An 18,097-nucleotide genomic window follows, 5' to 3' on the forward strand; every position below is an offset into this window, starting at 1 on the left:
TACTACACTATAATACTCTAAAGTACTAACTAACTACTGCTCTCTAATATATACTCTATTTTAAGTCACCCACTATTCTCTACTAAATAGATATACTACTCCATATACTATCTATGACTCACTACACTGAATCTATTTCTATATAGTACTTTTCATTACTCACTACTACTGTCTCTACTACTCGCTAACTCCTACACGCTCTCTACACACTATTTACTACTCACTCTATACTACTCTACACTACTCACTAACTACTATTGCCTACAACTCACTCCTACTCTATTCTAGTATACTCTCTAATAATAAACTAGTCACTCTCTACTAACTAATAATCACTGCTAATACTCTCAACTACTCTCTAATGCTCACCTATTGCCATTGTAAATGACAATACCATTTATTTATGTTTTTAAAAAAAACAAAAAATGCCATTTGCAATGCCAATAGCTCTTACTTTAACAAAGACGGGGCCACTGCATTATAAATGCTTGTCATTGAAGAACACTAGGTGTTTTAGTTGACTCTTGTTATTTATTATATTAGTGCTTACTGAGGCAGTTGCCTTCACCTTCTCTGTGTGTTTATGCTCACAAACATCACCAAAATGGTGCACGGTTAGGCAGGGAAAAAGAGGGGCATGCAGAGGAACTTAAAAATGCATCCACACATACTTTACCTTTCAGTAGATGTTGACACATTTTATTGCAGAAATATGAACACATTGGCAAATTCAACATTACGCGTGCTCCTATCATCAAACCCTTCGACAATACTTGGCAAATTAATGTGTGAGCTTCATTCTGCTGGTTCAAAGGACATTTTGTGTATGTAATAGTTCATCTAAAGATGGAGCTTTAGATTTTTATGTAGAACTGCTCTGGACAATTCGGCCTCTCCCCCATAAATGGCAATTTACTTTAGATTATAAATATAATATAACAGGTGATATAAGGGTCTCTGACTCAGGCGAAAAAACTTTGCATTCCTGTGGGAGAAGCCAATTGGTCTGTTGCTCATCTTTGCTTTTGCATCTTAGTTTAGTACAGCATTCTTTGTTGTAGGTGCAGCACGGTTTATGGCTATGTCAAGTGCACCTAATTTATGTTGCAGGCTGAACTAATTACATATGCATGAAAGAGTTCAAAAGCCAAGCTCCTCATTTTGCGAATGCACTTATTGGCATTTGAAGCTGGGTGTGAGAATCCCTTCTCCAACACCTTTTGCTAAATAATAGTGCACTTTAATTTCCCCTGGATTCATCTATTTTACAATGTTTGTACACTGGAGAAAAAATTGAGAATATGTTCAATTGTGCAAAGGGAGTCTTAATAGTCACTGAATTTTTGCTCGTACTGGTGATATGTGTTGATAGTGCCTAGACACCCAAGTTGAATTCTTTGCTGGTAAATGTTATTTTTAGGTCTCGCGACCTATCGATGTGCGCAAGCGCATCGAGCGGAGCGAGAATTCATGTCGGCAAAACACAAGTCAAACCAAAGGGCTTTCAGCCCCGCGGTTTTCATGAAGTTCACGTGAACAAGCACGCGCATCGCATGCAAGCCCAGCCTCTCCCGCCCCCATCCGGCATCAGGCTTCTCCTCCCCTAGCAGCACTCCTCCCACACCAGCAACTCCCCCCTCCCACACCAGCACCTCACCTTTCTCTCCACGCAATCACAGCCTCCCACACCAGCACCTCCCCTCTCTTTCCACGCAATCACAGCCTCCCCCTCCCACACCAGCACCTCCCCCCTCCCACACCAGCACCTCCCCTCTCTCTCCACGCAATCACAGCCTCCCCCTCCCACACCAGCACCTCCCCTCTCTCTCCACGCAATCACAGCCATGCTGCACTGCCGAGCCTGGGCTTTTCCAGCTCTTCCCTCCCACTCTCTCACTCTCCCGCCCCAACCCGACTTGTTCTTGTTCTGAACTGCAGATGTACGAAGCGCCGAGCCAACTGCACAGAAAGAGCCAGTCTCTTTGAATAACAGTCAAAAAGAGCCACAAATGAAAAACAGATCCCTTGAGTCATCTGATCACGTGCAGACGAATGACTGCTTTGGTTTCAATGAGCTCGCTTTTTTTTTTGGTTCTTGTTTGTGCGTAAATATTTTAAACAAAACAATGAAGCAATGGGAAATGGGGAGAATTCATGTGCTCCATCAGATAGTCAAACCACCGACTTTTTCCGTGGCGTTTTCTTCGAGTGCACGTACAGGCACGCGCATTTGGCCCATACACTTTCATGGCCATCTGTTCCTGTTCCTAATGGCCCTCCCACCTCCCCCAGCACAGAGCGCGCATCGCGGCTGCACAGCACATCAAAGGGCTTCTCCCAGCGTGTGCTGTGCGGCTTCTCCTCCCCTAATTATGTGGCCGGCCGTACTTGTGTTTCCTGGCCGCTTCCCGGCCGATCAACTTGTATCAGTTTGCTTACATTACCATGGTTTAAGGCACACATAATTTCCTGCATCATGCCTTGCACTCCCTACCTTCTCGGGACATTCTTTGCACTTGTAATCATAGCAAACAAGGCTACTTTCGGATCAGCTATGGTCAGACAGCTATCTTCTTCGCTGTCCTTGTTTTCGACGTTTTATGTTCTCTTCCTAAGCCTTACATCAGTGACGGCCCTTCGCTAGCCTTGCACACCAAAGCCTGTGATGTCACTTATATCACAGTTGCTTGAACTACATTACCTACCCATGCCACCTGAATTTGGCACACATTTTATATTCTCTTGCTGGACATCTCATGCCGTATCGTTATTTTTACTCCTCAATTTCCACACCTGGCATTAGTTTCTTTTCATGCCTTGCACCATTTTGTCAGGCTTTACTCTACTCATGCCTTGCAAGCCCTGAACCTATTATCTTCCCTACCCAATCTTTCCACCTGATATCTTCACATGCCATATACCTGTATTCTACTCCTATGCATATGCACCCGTTATCGTCTCTCACATCAGGAAGGTTTTGTTTCCCATGCCTGCTCCTTGCATCAATCTCATGCTCTGCACCTGAAATGTCACATCAAAGGCTCTGTGCCACTTTCACCCACACAGCAACACTTACAGACACACAACGCCACTCACACCCACGCAAGCCCACTATCATCCACGCAACACCACACTCAACCACGCAACGCCACTCACCCAAGCAACACCACTCACACACGCAACGCCACTCATCCACGCAACCCCACTCATACTCATCCACGCAACCCCACTCATACTCATCCACGCAACGCCACTCATCCACGCAACGCCACTCACCCAAGCAACACCACTCACACACGCAACACAACTCACCCACGCAACGCCACTCACACACCCAACGCCACTCACACACCCAACGCCACTCACACACCCAACGCCACTCACCCACGCAACGCCACTCACCCACGCAACGCCACTCACCCACGCAACGCCACTCACCCACGCAACGCCACTCACCCACGCAACGCCACTCACCCACGCAACGCCACTCACCCACACTACGCCACTCACCCACACTACGCCACTCACACACGCAACGCCACTCACACACGCAACGCCACTCACACACGCAACGCCACTCACACACGCAACGCCACTCACACACGCAACGCCACTCACACACGCAACGCCACTCACACACGCAACGCCACTCACACACGCAACGCCACTCACACACGCAACGCCACTCACACACGCAACGCCACTCACACACGCAACGCCACTCTTACACGCAACGCCACTCACACACGTAACGCCACTCACACACGCAACGCCACTCACAAAACCAATAGCTCCAACTTTCCTACTGCGAGACCTATTGGCAACGCCAGTGCTTGTTTTCTTTGTGCATGCTCTTGACACTTGAATAGCTCTATAGAGATCCATAACAGTTTCTTGTTACTTTTGGCTTAGATTAGGCCAGGGGTCTCCAAACCGGTCCTGGAGGGCCGGATCCATGCCAGATTTTTGAAATTACTACATGTATCTCAATGGGGATATCCAAAAAATCTGGCATGGATCCGGCCCTCCAGGACCGGTTTGGAGACCCCTGGATTAGGCTTTGGACCTTGTCGAGCACAATTTCAGATTTAGGGGGAGGGCCTGATATAGTTCATAAGTGTTTTGTGATCAACCTACAACATTTATGCAGGACAGCACTGCTTGGACTGAAGATTTGGTGCTGTGTGTTGCTTCCCCAAGTAAAATAGACCCTTCAATATGGGGATAGTGGAGGGGTAGGGAAAAGAGTGGAAGAGTTGCATTTTTGTTGGTGAAACTGGTCCTTTTTAGGTTGAGCCTAGTGCAGCGCGTAAGCGCTGCTCTGCGAGGCTTCTTGTGTCTGCTCTATGTGGGTCTGACTCCTCCCACGAATTGGATTGGCTTTTGCGTGTATCTTTTTACAATCTAAGCCTGGAAATGGTTAAAGGTGGGTTCCTATCTCACCTCTTCTGAAAGGTTCACTCCCACAGCGTTTTACCGCGGGAGCGAGCAGCGGCCTACAGGGCGGCAGCTGCAGTGCCTCCTTTGGCTCCAGTTACATTACATAGAGTACATGCATTACATATTTATCTAATGAAGCAGTATGCTCAGCACTCGTATAATATTTGCATTACATATCAAAACGGCGTGAAGTACTAATTGTTCTGAAGTGTTTAATGGGCCACACCATCATGACCATTTACAACGATATTTATTTAGATGTTTATAGAGTGACGCATAATATGGGTTTCTCCACATCAACATTTTATATCAAACAGAGACGCAGCTATTTAAAAAAAAAGTCATTGCAACCCACGTTCCCAAGTGTTGAAGCCCATTGTTTTCAGCACATTGCAAGAGGCAACATTGTGAACTATTAATTATTTTTACATCGCTTTTCATTATTGTCAACCTATTGAATAAAAAATGTGGGTGATGTCTGACGTTCTAGGAACTACTCCAGTTAGGCGAAGGGGGCAGCAACACCAATCAAATGTGGGTGAGTTGACAGTGGTGCTACCTAATAACTTTGTTTTTGCATTTCTAAACGATGTAAATACGAGTTATTACTTAGTATAGCTGTATCTAATTTATCACCCTTGAAGGATGATATGCCTAGCTGACCCTGCCAGGATCTGAAATCGTGACCCGCAGTGAGATGCTAACCAATTTATGTTCTGATTTCATTTAAAGGGTTTTTATTTTTCAATCTTGTCTCTTTTTCTCCTCTTTCTTATTCCAAATAGTTGTTTTCCCGTCACTCTGTCTCACTATCCCCTTATCTCAATATTTCTATATTTACTGTATTTTGTCCAAATTATTTGAATCTTTCCTTCATCCTCCCGTCTTTTCTCTGTTTTCTATTCCCTTGTAAATATTTTTCACCTCCCCTTTTTCTCTGTCACTCCCTTTCTGGCGCCTTTGTTTTTCCCCACCTTTTGAATATTTGTTCTCTAAATTGCTTTCCTTCTGTTTTTCTCAGTTTTCTTCGTCGTTCTTAGTATGTTATCCTCTTATTTGCCTATTGACTTTTCTCTTCCCCTTTTCCATACCCTCTTCCATTGTGTATATATAGTTTTTTTGTTTCCTGCCAAAAGTTTTTTTTTCGGTTTCTCCCTCTCACACTCTTTCCTCATCCGTATATTTCTAAGACCTTCTTCGATATTTTCTACCCATTTTCTTCCCGTTTGTTTTCATGCAGTCATCTCCCCGTTTCCCCCTGACACCTCCACTATTTTGGTTTCATTTTGTCTTTATTCCAAAATGTATTCCATGTTTTAACCACTAATTCCCTTCAGTCTTTCTTTCTCAATTTAGTTTCTCTCTTTTTGTTTTGGCTCGACAGCGCAGCTGCCTGTGTACCTATTGTTACAAATTCGTTGTATTGTACATAAATGGGGTTTCAGCAGCACACAAGGTAGAATAGCATCGCTCAGCTCATGCAATTGGCTGTTTGCTAAATAATTCCTCTCCTTTTTGTGGGCTTGCATTGCAATGCATGAGTGTTCGAAGGGGTGGCCCCAGAGGTTGGGTTATGTCTACCCAGCTCCTCCGTGACCTACCTCTCCCACCAATACTGCCGAGCCTTATGAGAGACCTTCGCTGGGGAAAACCTCAGGTAGGGAATCGTACACACGAGACCACACCACACTTACGAACAGACACAACACCGAGGTGTAAGTTTAGGAACTTCTTTATAAACACGAAGAAAGTAATACCACACTTATGTACAATGATCGAAGGATCACAGAGAGTCTCAAGTCTTTTAGGGATGGGGTAGCGGGACAGTCTTAGGGTCGTAACCCAGCACGTGGCGTATCCTGCACACAGCTCTCAATCCTCGAGCCGGGGGGACACGGAAGATGGTAACGCGCTGGGGATCCTACTCACTCGAGGATAGTCTCTTCAGGATGATGACTTCAATAGTCCAGCCGGACTAGAATGTTCCTTGAGCCGCGACAGCATCAGCAGGGCTCGCTCTGTAGGAGGTTCAGGAGGAGCTGCGACCACGTCAGCAGGGCTCAGAGAGTTCCGTAGATGTCTTCAAGATTCAAGCTCGAGCTGCGACGAGGTCAGCAGGGCTCCGATGGTTCAGTTCCAAGAACGAGCCGCGTCAGCGTCAGCAGGGCTCAAGAGTTCACGAGGTTCAGTTCAGCTGCGATCAGATCAGCAGGGCTTCCTTGTCCAAGATACAACTGCCCGCTAGTTCAGGGGCGACCCTTGATATGGGTCTGTGACCCTTTGATGTCCGGACCCTGGCAGGCGGGGGTCCGAGGCTGTGGGGGCGGTTCGGGGGCGAGGTCCGGCGGTTGGTTCTTTGATCCCTTTGAGGATGCGTCCGGGAATTCTCAGACGCCCAGCAGGTCTAGAGCCAGCACTCGGGGAGGCCAGAGGTGACATCGAAACTGGTCCTCAGGGGGGAGACCAGAGGTGTGAGCGAAACCAGTCTCTCAGGGGAGGCCGGAGGTGCCATCGAAACTCCTCGCCTTCTCTCACTAGGGTAGCCCTCACCCTCGCAACGGGGGCTGGCGCGTCTGGAGCCAACGCTACGCTGGGGCAGGGGTCAGGTTAGGCCCACGGCATCAGGGATCTCGGGAAGGGAAAATGGCTGCCGATGGGCCTATGAGGCCTTGCGGGTCTGGGGCGTGCAGGCCGGAAGGGGGGCTGGGGACAGGCCGATGCGGACAATGGGCATTGGGACGGACATGGGTAGGGTAGCTAGGGAGTCCCTATGCACAGAGCTGAGCTGATGGGGAGCTGATTCGTGGGGGGGAACCACGCCACGAGGCCGGGTCCAAAACGCGTCCCCCCCAGCTGAAAGGCGGAGAGAACTACCCATCCTCTTGGGGGTTCTCTTCACTGAGGCGGAAGAAACGGGACAGGCCGTCAGCGTTGGCGTGGTCAACACCTGGCCGATGTTCCACAGTGAAATCCATCCCTTGGAGGGAGATGGACCATCGCAGCAATTTGGGATCCTCCCCTCTCATTTGCATTAGCCACCGGAGGGGTCGGTGGTCGGTTTGGACTCGGAAGTGAGTACCGAATAGGTATGGCCTCAGCTTCTTCAGAGCCCAAACCACCGCGAAAGCCTCTCGCTCGATGGTGATCCATCTTTGTTCTCGAGGGAGTAACCTCCGGCTAATGAAGGCCACTGGCTGGTCCAGGCCGTTCTCATTCACTTGGGACAGGACGGCCCGATGCCATGTTCGGAGGCGTCCGTTTGGACCACAAACTCTTTGGAGTAGTCGGGGGCCTGCAACACAGGGGCAGTGCACATGGCGTGCTTCAGGGCTTCAAACGCCTCTTGGTAGGCGGGGGTCCAGTTGACCTTCTTCGGCTGATTCTTAGAGGTCAATTCTGTGAGGGGCACTACGATGCTACCATAACCTTTTATGAACCTGTGGTAGTACCCCGTGAGCCCGAGGAAGGCTCTTACCTCCGTTTGGGTGGAGGGGGCTTCCCAGGCCACGATCGCGTCGATCTTGGGTTGGAGGGGGCTACGAGGCCGCTGCCGACCTGGTGCCCTAGGTACACCACAGACCCCTGTCCGATTTGGCACTTACGAGCCTTAATGGTGAGACCGGCCCTCTGTAGGGCTAACAAGACCTCCCGGAGATGGAGGAGATGTTCAGGCCAGTGGGAGCTGAACACCGCAATAACGTCCAGATATGCGGCGCTGAAGTCTTCCAATTGTTCACAACCTGGCGTTCTCGGATAGAACAACCCTTAAGCCCGCCCCGTCCGATGAACTCTGCCACTCCCTCAACAACTACTTTATCCATAAAATAGCTACCATCAAAGCCAACATCCCTCCCCCTTCTCCCTCTTTTGTTGACCCCCAATGTCCCCCTCCCAAGGGAGAACTCACCACCCTCCCCCTCATAACTAAGGAATCTCTGACCTCCTTAGTACCTCTAGTCAAATCGGGCTCTCCACTTGACCCCTGTCCTGCCCATATTCTCCGCCACATCTTCGTCACCTGTCCAGACCCCCCCCTTCATCTCCTCAATAGCTCTCTTGCTCAAGGCGTGGTACCGAACCCGTTAAAATCTGCGGTTATCGTGCCTATCCTGAAAAAGCCTGGTGCGGACCCCTCCATCCCTGCAAATTTCCGCCCCATCTCCCTCTTGCCATTTCTGGCAAAGGTGCTCGAGCGCCATGTCACCCGCGCTCTGAGCTCCTTTGTGGAGACGCAAGGAGCTCTTGCCCCCCGCCAGGCCGGGTTCCGCCCCGCACACTCTACGGAGTCCGTTGTCATCTCGGTCTTGGACAACCTCAGGGAGGGTATGGATACCAACCAGCCCCAGGCCCTGGTGCTCCTCGATCTCTCAGCCGCTTTTGACACGGTGGATCATACCATCTTGCTTTCCCGTGTTAGGGCGGCGGGGATCGGGGGCACCGCTCTGGTCTGGCTTTCCTCCTTTCTGAGCAACCGCACCTAGGCCGTCCGCCTGGGTGATTTTCACTGCGGACGTCCGGAAAGTTCAGTGCGGGGTCCCCCAAGGCTCTTCCCTTTCCCCCCTTCTGTTTAATCTTTATATCGCCCCTCTTATCTTCTCTCTGCAACAAATGGAGGTCGCCGTATTTAATTATGCGGATGACCTCCAGCTTGTTTTCAATCTGTCCTCTTCCCCCTCTTCTGCTCTAAACTTCCAATCTATCATGCTCCATATCCGGGACTGGATGAACCACAACCACTTGAAGCTCAACCCCGATAAGACCGAGCTGGTGTTGACGGGTGGTTCATCCAGCCCCTGGTCCTCTCTGTTCTGGCCCCCCTCTCTTGGCCCCTCCCCTGTTCCCTCTACCTCAGTTAAAACTCTAGGCATAAAACTCAACTCTCAACTCACCCTTCACTCCCAGGTCAGCTCTGTGGTTTCTTCTTCCTTCCTATCACTGCGCACTATACGCAGGGTGTCCCGTTTTTTTTCCTTTACCGCTCTCAAACTTATCATCTTGGCCATGGTGGTGTCCCGCCTGGATTACGGCAACGCCCTATATGCAGGTATCCCTGCATATAGCTTACGGCGTTTGCAACAGATCCAAAACCAGGCGGCCCGCCTGGTCTTCAAACTCCCGAAATTCCACCACTCCACCCCCCTCTTGAAGTCTCTACACTGGCTCCCTGTGCGGGCCCGGATCCAATTTAAGCTCGCCTCCATCACTTTCCTGGCCCGACTGGGTTTGGCACCGGCGTTCATCTCATCTGAGATCACCCCTTACGTTCCCACCAGGGAACTTCGCTCGTCCTCCCAGTCCCTCCTCACCATCCCACGCTATCGGAGAAAGAAGTGGGGAGGCTCGAAATTTGCCACCCTTGCCCCACTCCTTTGGAACTCCCTCCCCCTTGAACTCCGAACCCTCACTCTGTACCCACAATTCCGGAAACACCTCAAGGCTCATCTGTTCATGAAGTCCTTTGACTAAACCCTCCGCAGTTCCCCCTTTGTTCTGGCCCCGGATCTTTGTTAGATGTAGCGCCAAGAAACCGCTGGTGTATGTGCGCTTTAAAAATAATTTTAAACTCAAACTCAAACTCTGCCAGAACCTGGTTCACCAGTCTCTGGAAGGTGGCGGGGGCATTTTTCATGCCGAAGGGCATCACCCGGAAATGGTAGTGGCCATCCGGGGTGGAAAAGGCGGACCTTTCTCAGGCCCCCTCGGTCAGGGCAATCTGCCAGTAGCCACTGGTCAGATCGAAGGTACTGAGGTATTGAGCAGACCCTAGGCGGTCAATGAGCGGGTCTGCTCAGGGAATGGGGTGAGCGTCGGTTCGGGTGATGGCGTTGAACCCGCGGTAGTCAATGCAGAACTTAAGCTCGGGAACAGCGCCGGGTGCGGCCGCCTTCAGAACCAGAACCACGGGACTAGCCCATGGGCTGTCAGAGGCCTCAACCACTCCCAGGGCTGGCATCTTGGAGACTTCAGTCTTGATGCAGGCTCGGACTCTGTCAGGAACGCGGTAGGCTCTGTGCCGTACCGGAGGACTGTCCCCGGTGTCCTCATCGTGGACGCACCAACTGGTGACTCCAGGGACGAGGGAAAATAGGTCAGAAAACTGCCCCAACAACTGGCGACAGTCTTCGCGCTGCTCGGGCGTGAGGGAGGGGGCGAGTCTCACTCCCTCCACAGAGCCATCTTTCTCCTTTACGCACAAGAGATCGGGGAGGGGATCCGTCTCTTCCTCGGCTCCGTCGTCGGTGGCGAGGAGTAAACTCAACTCGGACCGCACAAAGTGGGGTTTCAGGCGATTCACATGGAGAACCCGCAAAGGGTTTCTCGGGGACTGGACATCCACAAGGTAGGTTACCTGACTCTTCCGCTCTACCACCTTGAAGGGACCCGTCCACTTGTCTTGTAGGGCACAGGGCTCCACAGGGGCTATCACCCAGACCTGCTGTTCGGGTTGGAACTCGACCAGAGTGGCATTCTGGTCATACCACCTTTTCATTTCTTCTTGACTGGCTTCGAGGTTTGCCTCGGCCAGTTCTCGGAACTTCGAGTCTGATTCCGAAGGGCCAGAATGTATCGGAATACATCTGGCGGGGGCTCCAAGGATGTCTTCTCCCACCCTTCCTTGACCAGGCTAAGGGGTCCTTGGACGGGGTGCCCGTAGAGCAGCTCAAAAGGGCTGAACCCCAGGGACTTCTGGGGGACTTCGCGGTATGCGAATAAGAGGCAGGGGAGGAGGACGTCCCACTTGCGTCTTAGAGGTTCCTCAAGGCCCATGATCATCCCCTTGAGGGTGCGGTTGAACTGCTCGACCAGGCCATTTCCTTGGGGATGGTACGGGGTGGTGAACTTGTACGTCATCCCGCACTGTTGCCAGAGAGACTTCATGTACCGGGAGATGAAGTTCGTTCCTCTGTCGCTCACTACTTCTCGTGGGAACCCCACCCGGGAGAAGATTCCCATGAGGGCCCGCCCCACCACGGGGGCTGTCACCGCCCGGAGGGGGATGGCTTCGGGGTAACGGGTGGCGTGGTCCACCAGGACCAGAATGAACCGGTGTCCCAGAGACGTTCGGGGGTCAAGGGGCCCCACGATATCGATTCCCACCCGCTCAAAGGGGGTACTGACCACGGGGAAAGGTTGGAGAGGAGCCTTACGTCGCCCCCCCGCTCTTTCCGCTGGCCTGACCCGTGGGGCAGGATCTGCAGTGGGCCTCCACATCGGAGCGCATGTGTGGCCAATAGAAATGGGTGACCAACCGGTGGTAGGTTTTGTCTTGACCCAGGTGTTTCGCCAGGGGTACATCGTGGGCCAGGTTCAGGAGAAATCTGCGGAAACGTAGGGGTACCACCAGCACCCGGGCTGACCCTAGTTCGGCGGATTTCTGTTCGCTATACAGTAGGCCGTTTTCCCAGTAAATGTGGTGGGAGCCGGACTGGTCACCCGCGGCCTGGGCGGCGGCCTGCTGCCGCGGCCCCGCTAGAGAGGGACACGAGGTCTGCTCCAGGCATAATTCCTCTCGGGAGGGCCCCCCCCTCTTGCCGCCACTGGGCCAACTCGGGGAGATCGTCCGGCCTCGGGGCTGGCTCACCAGCTTGATCCAAATGACCGGAGTCGGGGTCGCTGCTTTCACCGGGAAAGAGATCCAGGCCTTCCGCCGGCCCGCCATCCTCTGGTTCGGCGGGAACGGAGGGGGGTAATTCGGTAGTCACCTCCTCGGGGGTGACCACTCGGGCCGTCATGGACCGGGTGGTCACGCAGGCCCACTCGGGTAGGCCCACCATCTCGAGTTGAGTCTTGCGCTCTACTTGCTTCCAGGGAGAGCTCTCTAGGTCGTTAACGAGGAGACAGTCCACGGGCATGTCAGTGCGGACTGCAACTCGTAACTCTCCGGAGACGCCCTCCCACTCGAAGGGGACCTGAGCTATTTTACAGGTACGGACGGAATTGTCTGCGGAGATCACTCTGCAGGAGGCACAGGGTATTATCTGGTCTGGGGTGACAAGATGCTCTTTCACAGCCGTGATACTGGCCCCAGTATCTCGGAGGGCTCCTATGTGGAACCCGTTGACAGACACCTGCTGTCGGTACTTCTCGGTGTTGTCTGGTAGGAAGGTTCCGGGGACCATTTCTCTGTCCCCCAGGGAAACTAAGGTCATGGCTGCTGGCTCCCACCCCTCGGGGTCCTCTAACTCCTCTTCTTCTAGAGCTACGTTGGCGAGGTGGCGCGCAGGGGGACCTGCAGCAGGGGTCTTCTTGAGCATGGGGCAGCTGGGGTCATTGGCATAGTGCCCTGTTTGGTTACAACTGTAGCAGGCTGTGGCTATTCTGAGTCCTGGTCTAACAGGAGGGAATCCGGCCTTTGCGTCTGGTAGGGGGGTCCCTGGCTGGTTCCTAGGGGGACTGCGAGGAGGCCCTGTCTGGGGAGCCCGCTGTCTATTCTGATTCCCCCCTCCCCTCTGCCGGGGCTTTTTTTGCTCGTTCCGGTTGGGGTCCCCTATTGTGTTGCGTGGGACTCTGGTGTTCACCCACCGATCAGCTTCGACAGCCAACTTCCTGGGGTCGGCCATCTTGCTGTCAAGAAGGTGCTGTCTCAGCTCTACAAAGCAGTTGTCTGATAGATGTTCATAGGCGATGAGGTCCACCAGACCCTCGAAGGTGGTCACCTTGCTGCCCTTGATCCACCCGTCCAAAGCTCTGCTATAAAAATTCACATACTCCACCCATTGCAGTCCCGAAATCTCTGCCTGTACATTTCGGGGGTTAGCCCATAGCGGGTCATGAGAGCGTCTTTCATGTGGGGGTAAGAGTTCACAACGGCGGAGGGCAGATCCAGCAGGGTGTCTCTCCCTTCGCTGAGGAAGCGGCCCCATAATCCGGCCCCCCAATCCTTCTCAGGTACTCGGTGGGCGGACATGGCGACCTCGTATGCTTTGAACCACTGCTGGATATCGTCGTTCTTGTAGTACTCCTTCACCACATCCTTGGGGATGTGCACCTTCGGTTCGACTGGGGGAGCAGGGTCTCTGTTCCCCGGGGGTCGGGACTCTTCGTTCCGGGCTTTGAACTAGAGCTCCTTCAGGCTACGCTCATGCTCTAGCTGGAGCTTCTTCCCCTCGTGCTCCCGCTGGAGCTTCTTTTCTTCGAGCTCTCGCTGGAGCTTCTTTTCTTCCAGCTCCCGCTGGAGCTTTTTGTCTTCCAATTCTCCTTGCAGCCATAACTGCTCGATAGCCAGTTTTTGTTCTGCCAGTTTGAGCTCACCTTCAATTTTAAGTCGGGCCAGTTCCAGCTCTTGGCTCCGGTTGCGTTCTCGTTCTGCCAGCTCTTCCACCGACAGATCTCTCTCGGTGTGGGCAGCTCGTGGTAGGGAGTCGGCTCCCTCATCTTTTAGGCCGTCAGTTTCGGTCAGCGGCTCTTCCTCTCCACTGTTTCCTTCAGTCGTGGGGAGAGGGGCCCCGGCTTCTACCCAGGCCGTCAGGGCTTTCTGAAAGTCGTCTTTTGTGCTCAACCCAGTGGTAGCGATGCGGAAGGCTTTACAAAATTGTTTCAATTCTTTGTGGGTGTAATCTTCCAGCTTTTCCTTCTCAAATGTGGTCTTTTCGCTGGTTCCGGTGGGACTCATGGTTGGTCTTGTTCGCTTTACTGTACGATTCTAGGCGTAGGCTCTTATCCCGTCGCTTGCCACCAATGTTAGAAGGGGCGGCCCCAGAGGTTGGGTTATGTCTACCTAACTCCTCCGTGACCTACCTCTCCCACCGATACTGCCGAGCCTTATAAGAGACCTTTGCTGGGGGAGACCTCAGGTAGGGAATCGTACACACGAGGACCACACCACACTTACGAACAGACACAACACCGAGGTGTAAGTTTAGGAACTTCTTTATAAACACGAAGAAAGTAATACCACACTTATGTACAATGATCGAAGGATCACAGAGAGTCTCAAGTCTTTTAGGGATGGGGTAGCGGGTCAGTCTTAGGGTCGTAACCCAGCACGTGGCGTACCCTGCGCACAATCCTCGAGCCGGGGGGGGGGGGCACGGAAGATGGTAACGCGCTGGGGATCCTACTCACTCGAGGATAGTCTCTTCAGGATGATGACTTCAATAGTCCAGCCGGACTAGAATGTTCCTTGAGCCGCGACAGCGTCAGCAGGGCTCGCTCTGTAGGAGGTTCAGGAGGAGCCGCGACCACGTCAGCAGGGCTCAGAGAGTTCCGTAGATGTCTTCAAGATTCAAGCTCGAGCCGCGACGAGGTCAGCAGGGCTCCGATGGTTCAGTTCCAAGAACGAGCGGCGACAGCGTCAGCAGGGCTCAAGAGTTCACGAGGTTCAGTTCAGCTGCGATCAGATCAGCAGGGCTTCCTTGTCCAAGATACAACTGCCCGCTAGTTAAGGGGCGACCCTTGATATAGGTCTGTGACCCTTTGATGTCCGGACCCTGGCAGGCGGGGGTCCGAGGCTGTGGGGGCGGTCCGGGGGCGAGGTCCGGCGGTTGGTTCTTTGATCCCTTTGAGGATGAGTCCGGGAATTCCCAGACGCCCAGCAGGTCTGGAGCCAGCACTCGGGGAGGCCAGAGGTGACATCGAAACTGGTCCTCAGGGGGGAGACCAGAGGTGTGAGAGAAACCGGTCTCTCAGGGGAGGCCGGAGGTGCCATCGAAACTCCTTGCCTTCTCTCACTAGGGTAGCCCTCACCCTCGCAACGGGGCTGGCGCGTCTGGAGCCAACGCTACGCTGGGGCAGGGGTCAGGTTAGGCCCACGGCATCAGGGATCTCGGGAAGGGAAAATGGCTGCCAATGGGCCTATGGGGCCTTGCAGGTCTGGGGCGTGCAGGCTGGAAGGGGGGCCGGGGACAGGCCGATGCGGACAATGGGCATTGGGACGGACATGGGTAGGGTAGCTAGGGAGTCCCTATGCACAGAGCTGAGCTGATGGGCAGCTGATTCGCGGGGGGGAACCACGCCACGAGGCCGGGTCCAACAATGAGTGGGTAGCACTTGCAGTGCAATAGGTCTCGCATTTGCGAACGTTTGAGCTATTGGCATTGTAAATGACAATACACACGTCAAGGTTTTAGAGATCTGTACAATAATAATCATTGAACGTAAGTCAAAAATACTAAAAGAGTTCAGTAGCAGAGTCTTCGGATGTTTTTTTTTAAGTTTAATCTTTATTTATTTCTTCAATCCTGTAGCCAACGCGTTTCGTCCTCCACGGACTTCTTCAGGGCAATTGGGGTGAACTCTTCTTAATATTGATTAAGTAACTGTAATTCCATCCGGAAAAGACTGCAGTGTGTATTTAGATCTGTTAGTTTATTGTGTGAAAAGACATTCCAATTCCTCTTGAAGAGAAGACGCCATGCGATGGAGCCGGCCTTATCTACACTTGCAAATTCCTGTCGTTCTGGGCTATCTGACCCTTATCATCTAAAACCTAATGGAATTGGAATGTCTTTTCACACAATAAACGAACAGATCTAAATACACACTGCAGTCTTTTCCGGATGGAATCACATTTACTTAATCAATATTAAGAAGAGTTCACCCCAATTGCCCTGAAGAAGTCCGTGGAGGACGAAACGCGTTGGCTACAGGATTGAAGAAATAAATAAAGATTAAACTTCAAAAAAAACATCCGAAGACTCTGCTACTGAACTCTTTTAGTATTTTTGACTTGCATTCAATGATTATTATTGTACAGATCTCTAAAACCTTGATGTGTGTGCTGGATCAACTGTTGAAAAAATTGTTTGTTAGAACAAGTTTCTTGTTTTGGGAGATCTAGGGAAAAGAATCTCTGATCCGTGGCACCATACAAAAAAACTAGGCAGTATACAGGATAGGTGCAATTGTGCTTAAACCCCTTTTCCCATCCTTTCTTAATTTTTTTTATTGTAAATGACAATGCCTTTTTTTAGGTGTTAGTTTTCAAAACAGATACATAAAAGGCATTGTCATTTATAATGCCAATAGCTTAAACTCTCGCAAATATGAGACCTATTGCATTGCAATTGCTTGTTGATGGGTTGTTTTAGCCCACCACTGGCTTGCAGGGTAGAGGAGATGTCTTTCCATTCTGGTGAAGTCTAGTCCACCTGAAACAAACCCTTCTAGTAGTGCCTTTTCCACTTTCCAATGGGCAGATAGGCTTCTTCATCCTTTTCTTCAGTTCAGACTTGTTTGCATCCCTTGCTTCCATATGTTGATGATCTCCTGTATTCTTTATCTAATCTATACTGAATGACTCCTGCTATCTGAATGGCTATTACATACAGATGTTTTTAATGTGCTATCCAAGTAAAACACACTACAGCAACCCATTGTTTGAGGTACACTCTGCAGTAGTACAGACTTCCTCTCATATCCGTCCTGTTCTTTACTGCTATAAATGTTTTGCCCTTACCTGTACATAATGTTGCATTTTTTTTGTCCACCACATGCATTCTAACTGTTTTCTGTGTTACTTTTTCTAGAAAGTCTGCTGCGGATTCACAAGAAGGGAAGGAAATGGCTGCAAAGGAGAAGTTGGAGGCCATGTTGAACGTGGCCTTGCGGGTCCCCAGTATCATGCTTTTGGATGTACTATACCGCTGGGACGTGAGTTCCTTCTTCCAACACATTCAGAGAAGCAGCCTCACTAACAATCCTCTCTTCCAATCCAAATACTTGGCCCTCAATTTGCACTATGTGGGTATGTAGTTAAAAGCTTCCTATTCTGTCAACAAATGTTTTGCAGTCCCTAATCATCTTTAACAGGTAGATTGTTCGACCGCTACATCAGAAGTGAAGTTGCATTGCTGTCAAGCATGAACGAGATGGGCAGGACAACTGAACCCACTAAGTTGGAGGAAACCAGGGTGAAGACTGGCCCTTGTTTAAACTGCCTTTTTAATGGAAGAAACTAGGCCCAAACATACTACCAAAAAACAAATAAATGCTGGCTATCCTGTACAAGAGCACTAGTTAGCAGCAAATTCTGTCCAGTAGATTTGGAATAGGTTAGTTACTGATGTGTGCCTTTAAAGGATGTGTGGAGGGGTGAAGGTTGGATCACAATAATACTGGTTTAACAGTGAAGACGGCTGGATCACTAAGAAGTAGGATTTACAAGTCATGAAAGCTGGGTCCTTGACAGTGCAGATGTAGCAATAGCTGGATGACTAGGAATACAAAAAAAGCAAGGTGGGCTGGCTCAGATCCTAGAAAGCAGGTATAGGAACATACGTTAACTAGTTCTCTTAATAAATAGCTATTACTTGAGAGTAATGGTATGTCGCCATATAGTTGATGAAGGAATGAATAAATGCTGGCCCCATAGTGGGGCAAGTATGATGGTGTCCCAGAGCCCCCATCTCCATTGTTTGAACAGTTTTAACAGATTGCCTTTTTAGTTGTTTCATCTATCTCTAGAATTAAAAAAATGGCATTGATTTGCCTTTACAGAAGGTTTATCTAGATTTATTGGTCTCATTTTAACGTAATTTAGTTTACGAAGTACCTCACCCCGTGCTTCAAAACAGCATTTGCTGTGTCACTATAATGTTGGAGGCCACTTTCTACTGTTTGTGGCGATAATTGCCATATCTTACTTGTACTTTCTCATCTGAGGATTTTCAGCAAGTAGTGTTCTCTGGATACGCCCTTTCCCACTCTGCACAGAATC

General features: G+C 50.8%; 1 protein-coding gene across 1 annotated transcript in view; it reads left to right on the top strand.

The window, feature by feature from the left end:
- Positions 1 to 18,097, top strand: part of RNF145 (ring finger protein 145) — a 348,869-nt gene that overhangs the window by 77,596 nt on the left and 253,176 nt on the right. Inside the window, exon 2 of the mRNA XM_086931218.1 lies at positions 16,908 to 17,125. Within this exon, the coding sequence (XP_086787344.1) occupies positions 16,942 to 17,125 (184 nt within the window). The 5' untranslated portion in view covers positions 16,908 to 16,941. The remainder of the gene's footprint in view (positions 1 to 16,907; positions 17,126 to 18,097) is intronic.

Source organism: Lissotriton vulgaris, chromosome 7, assembly GCF_964263255.1.
Source record: "Lissotriton vulgaris chromosome 7, aLisVul1.2, whole genome shotgun sequence".
In the NCBI taxonomy this organism is placed as follows: domain Eukaryota; kingdom Metazoa; phylum Chordata; class Amphibia; order Caudata; family Salamandridae; genus Lissotriton; species Lissotriton vulgaris.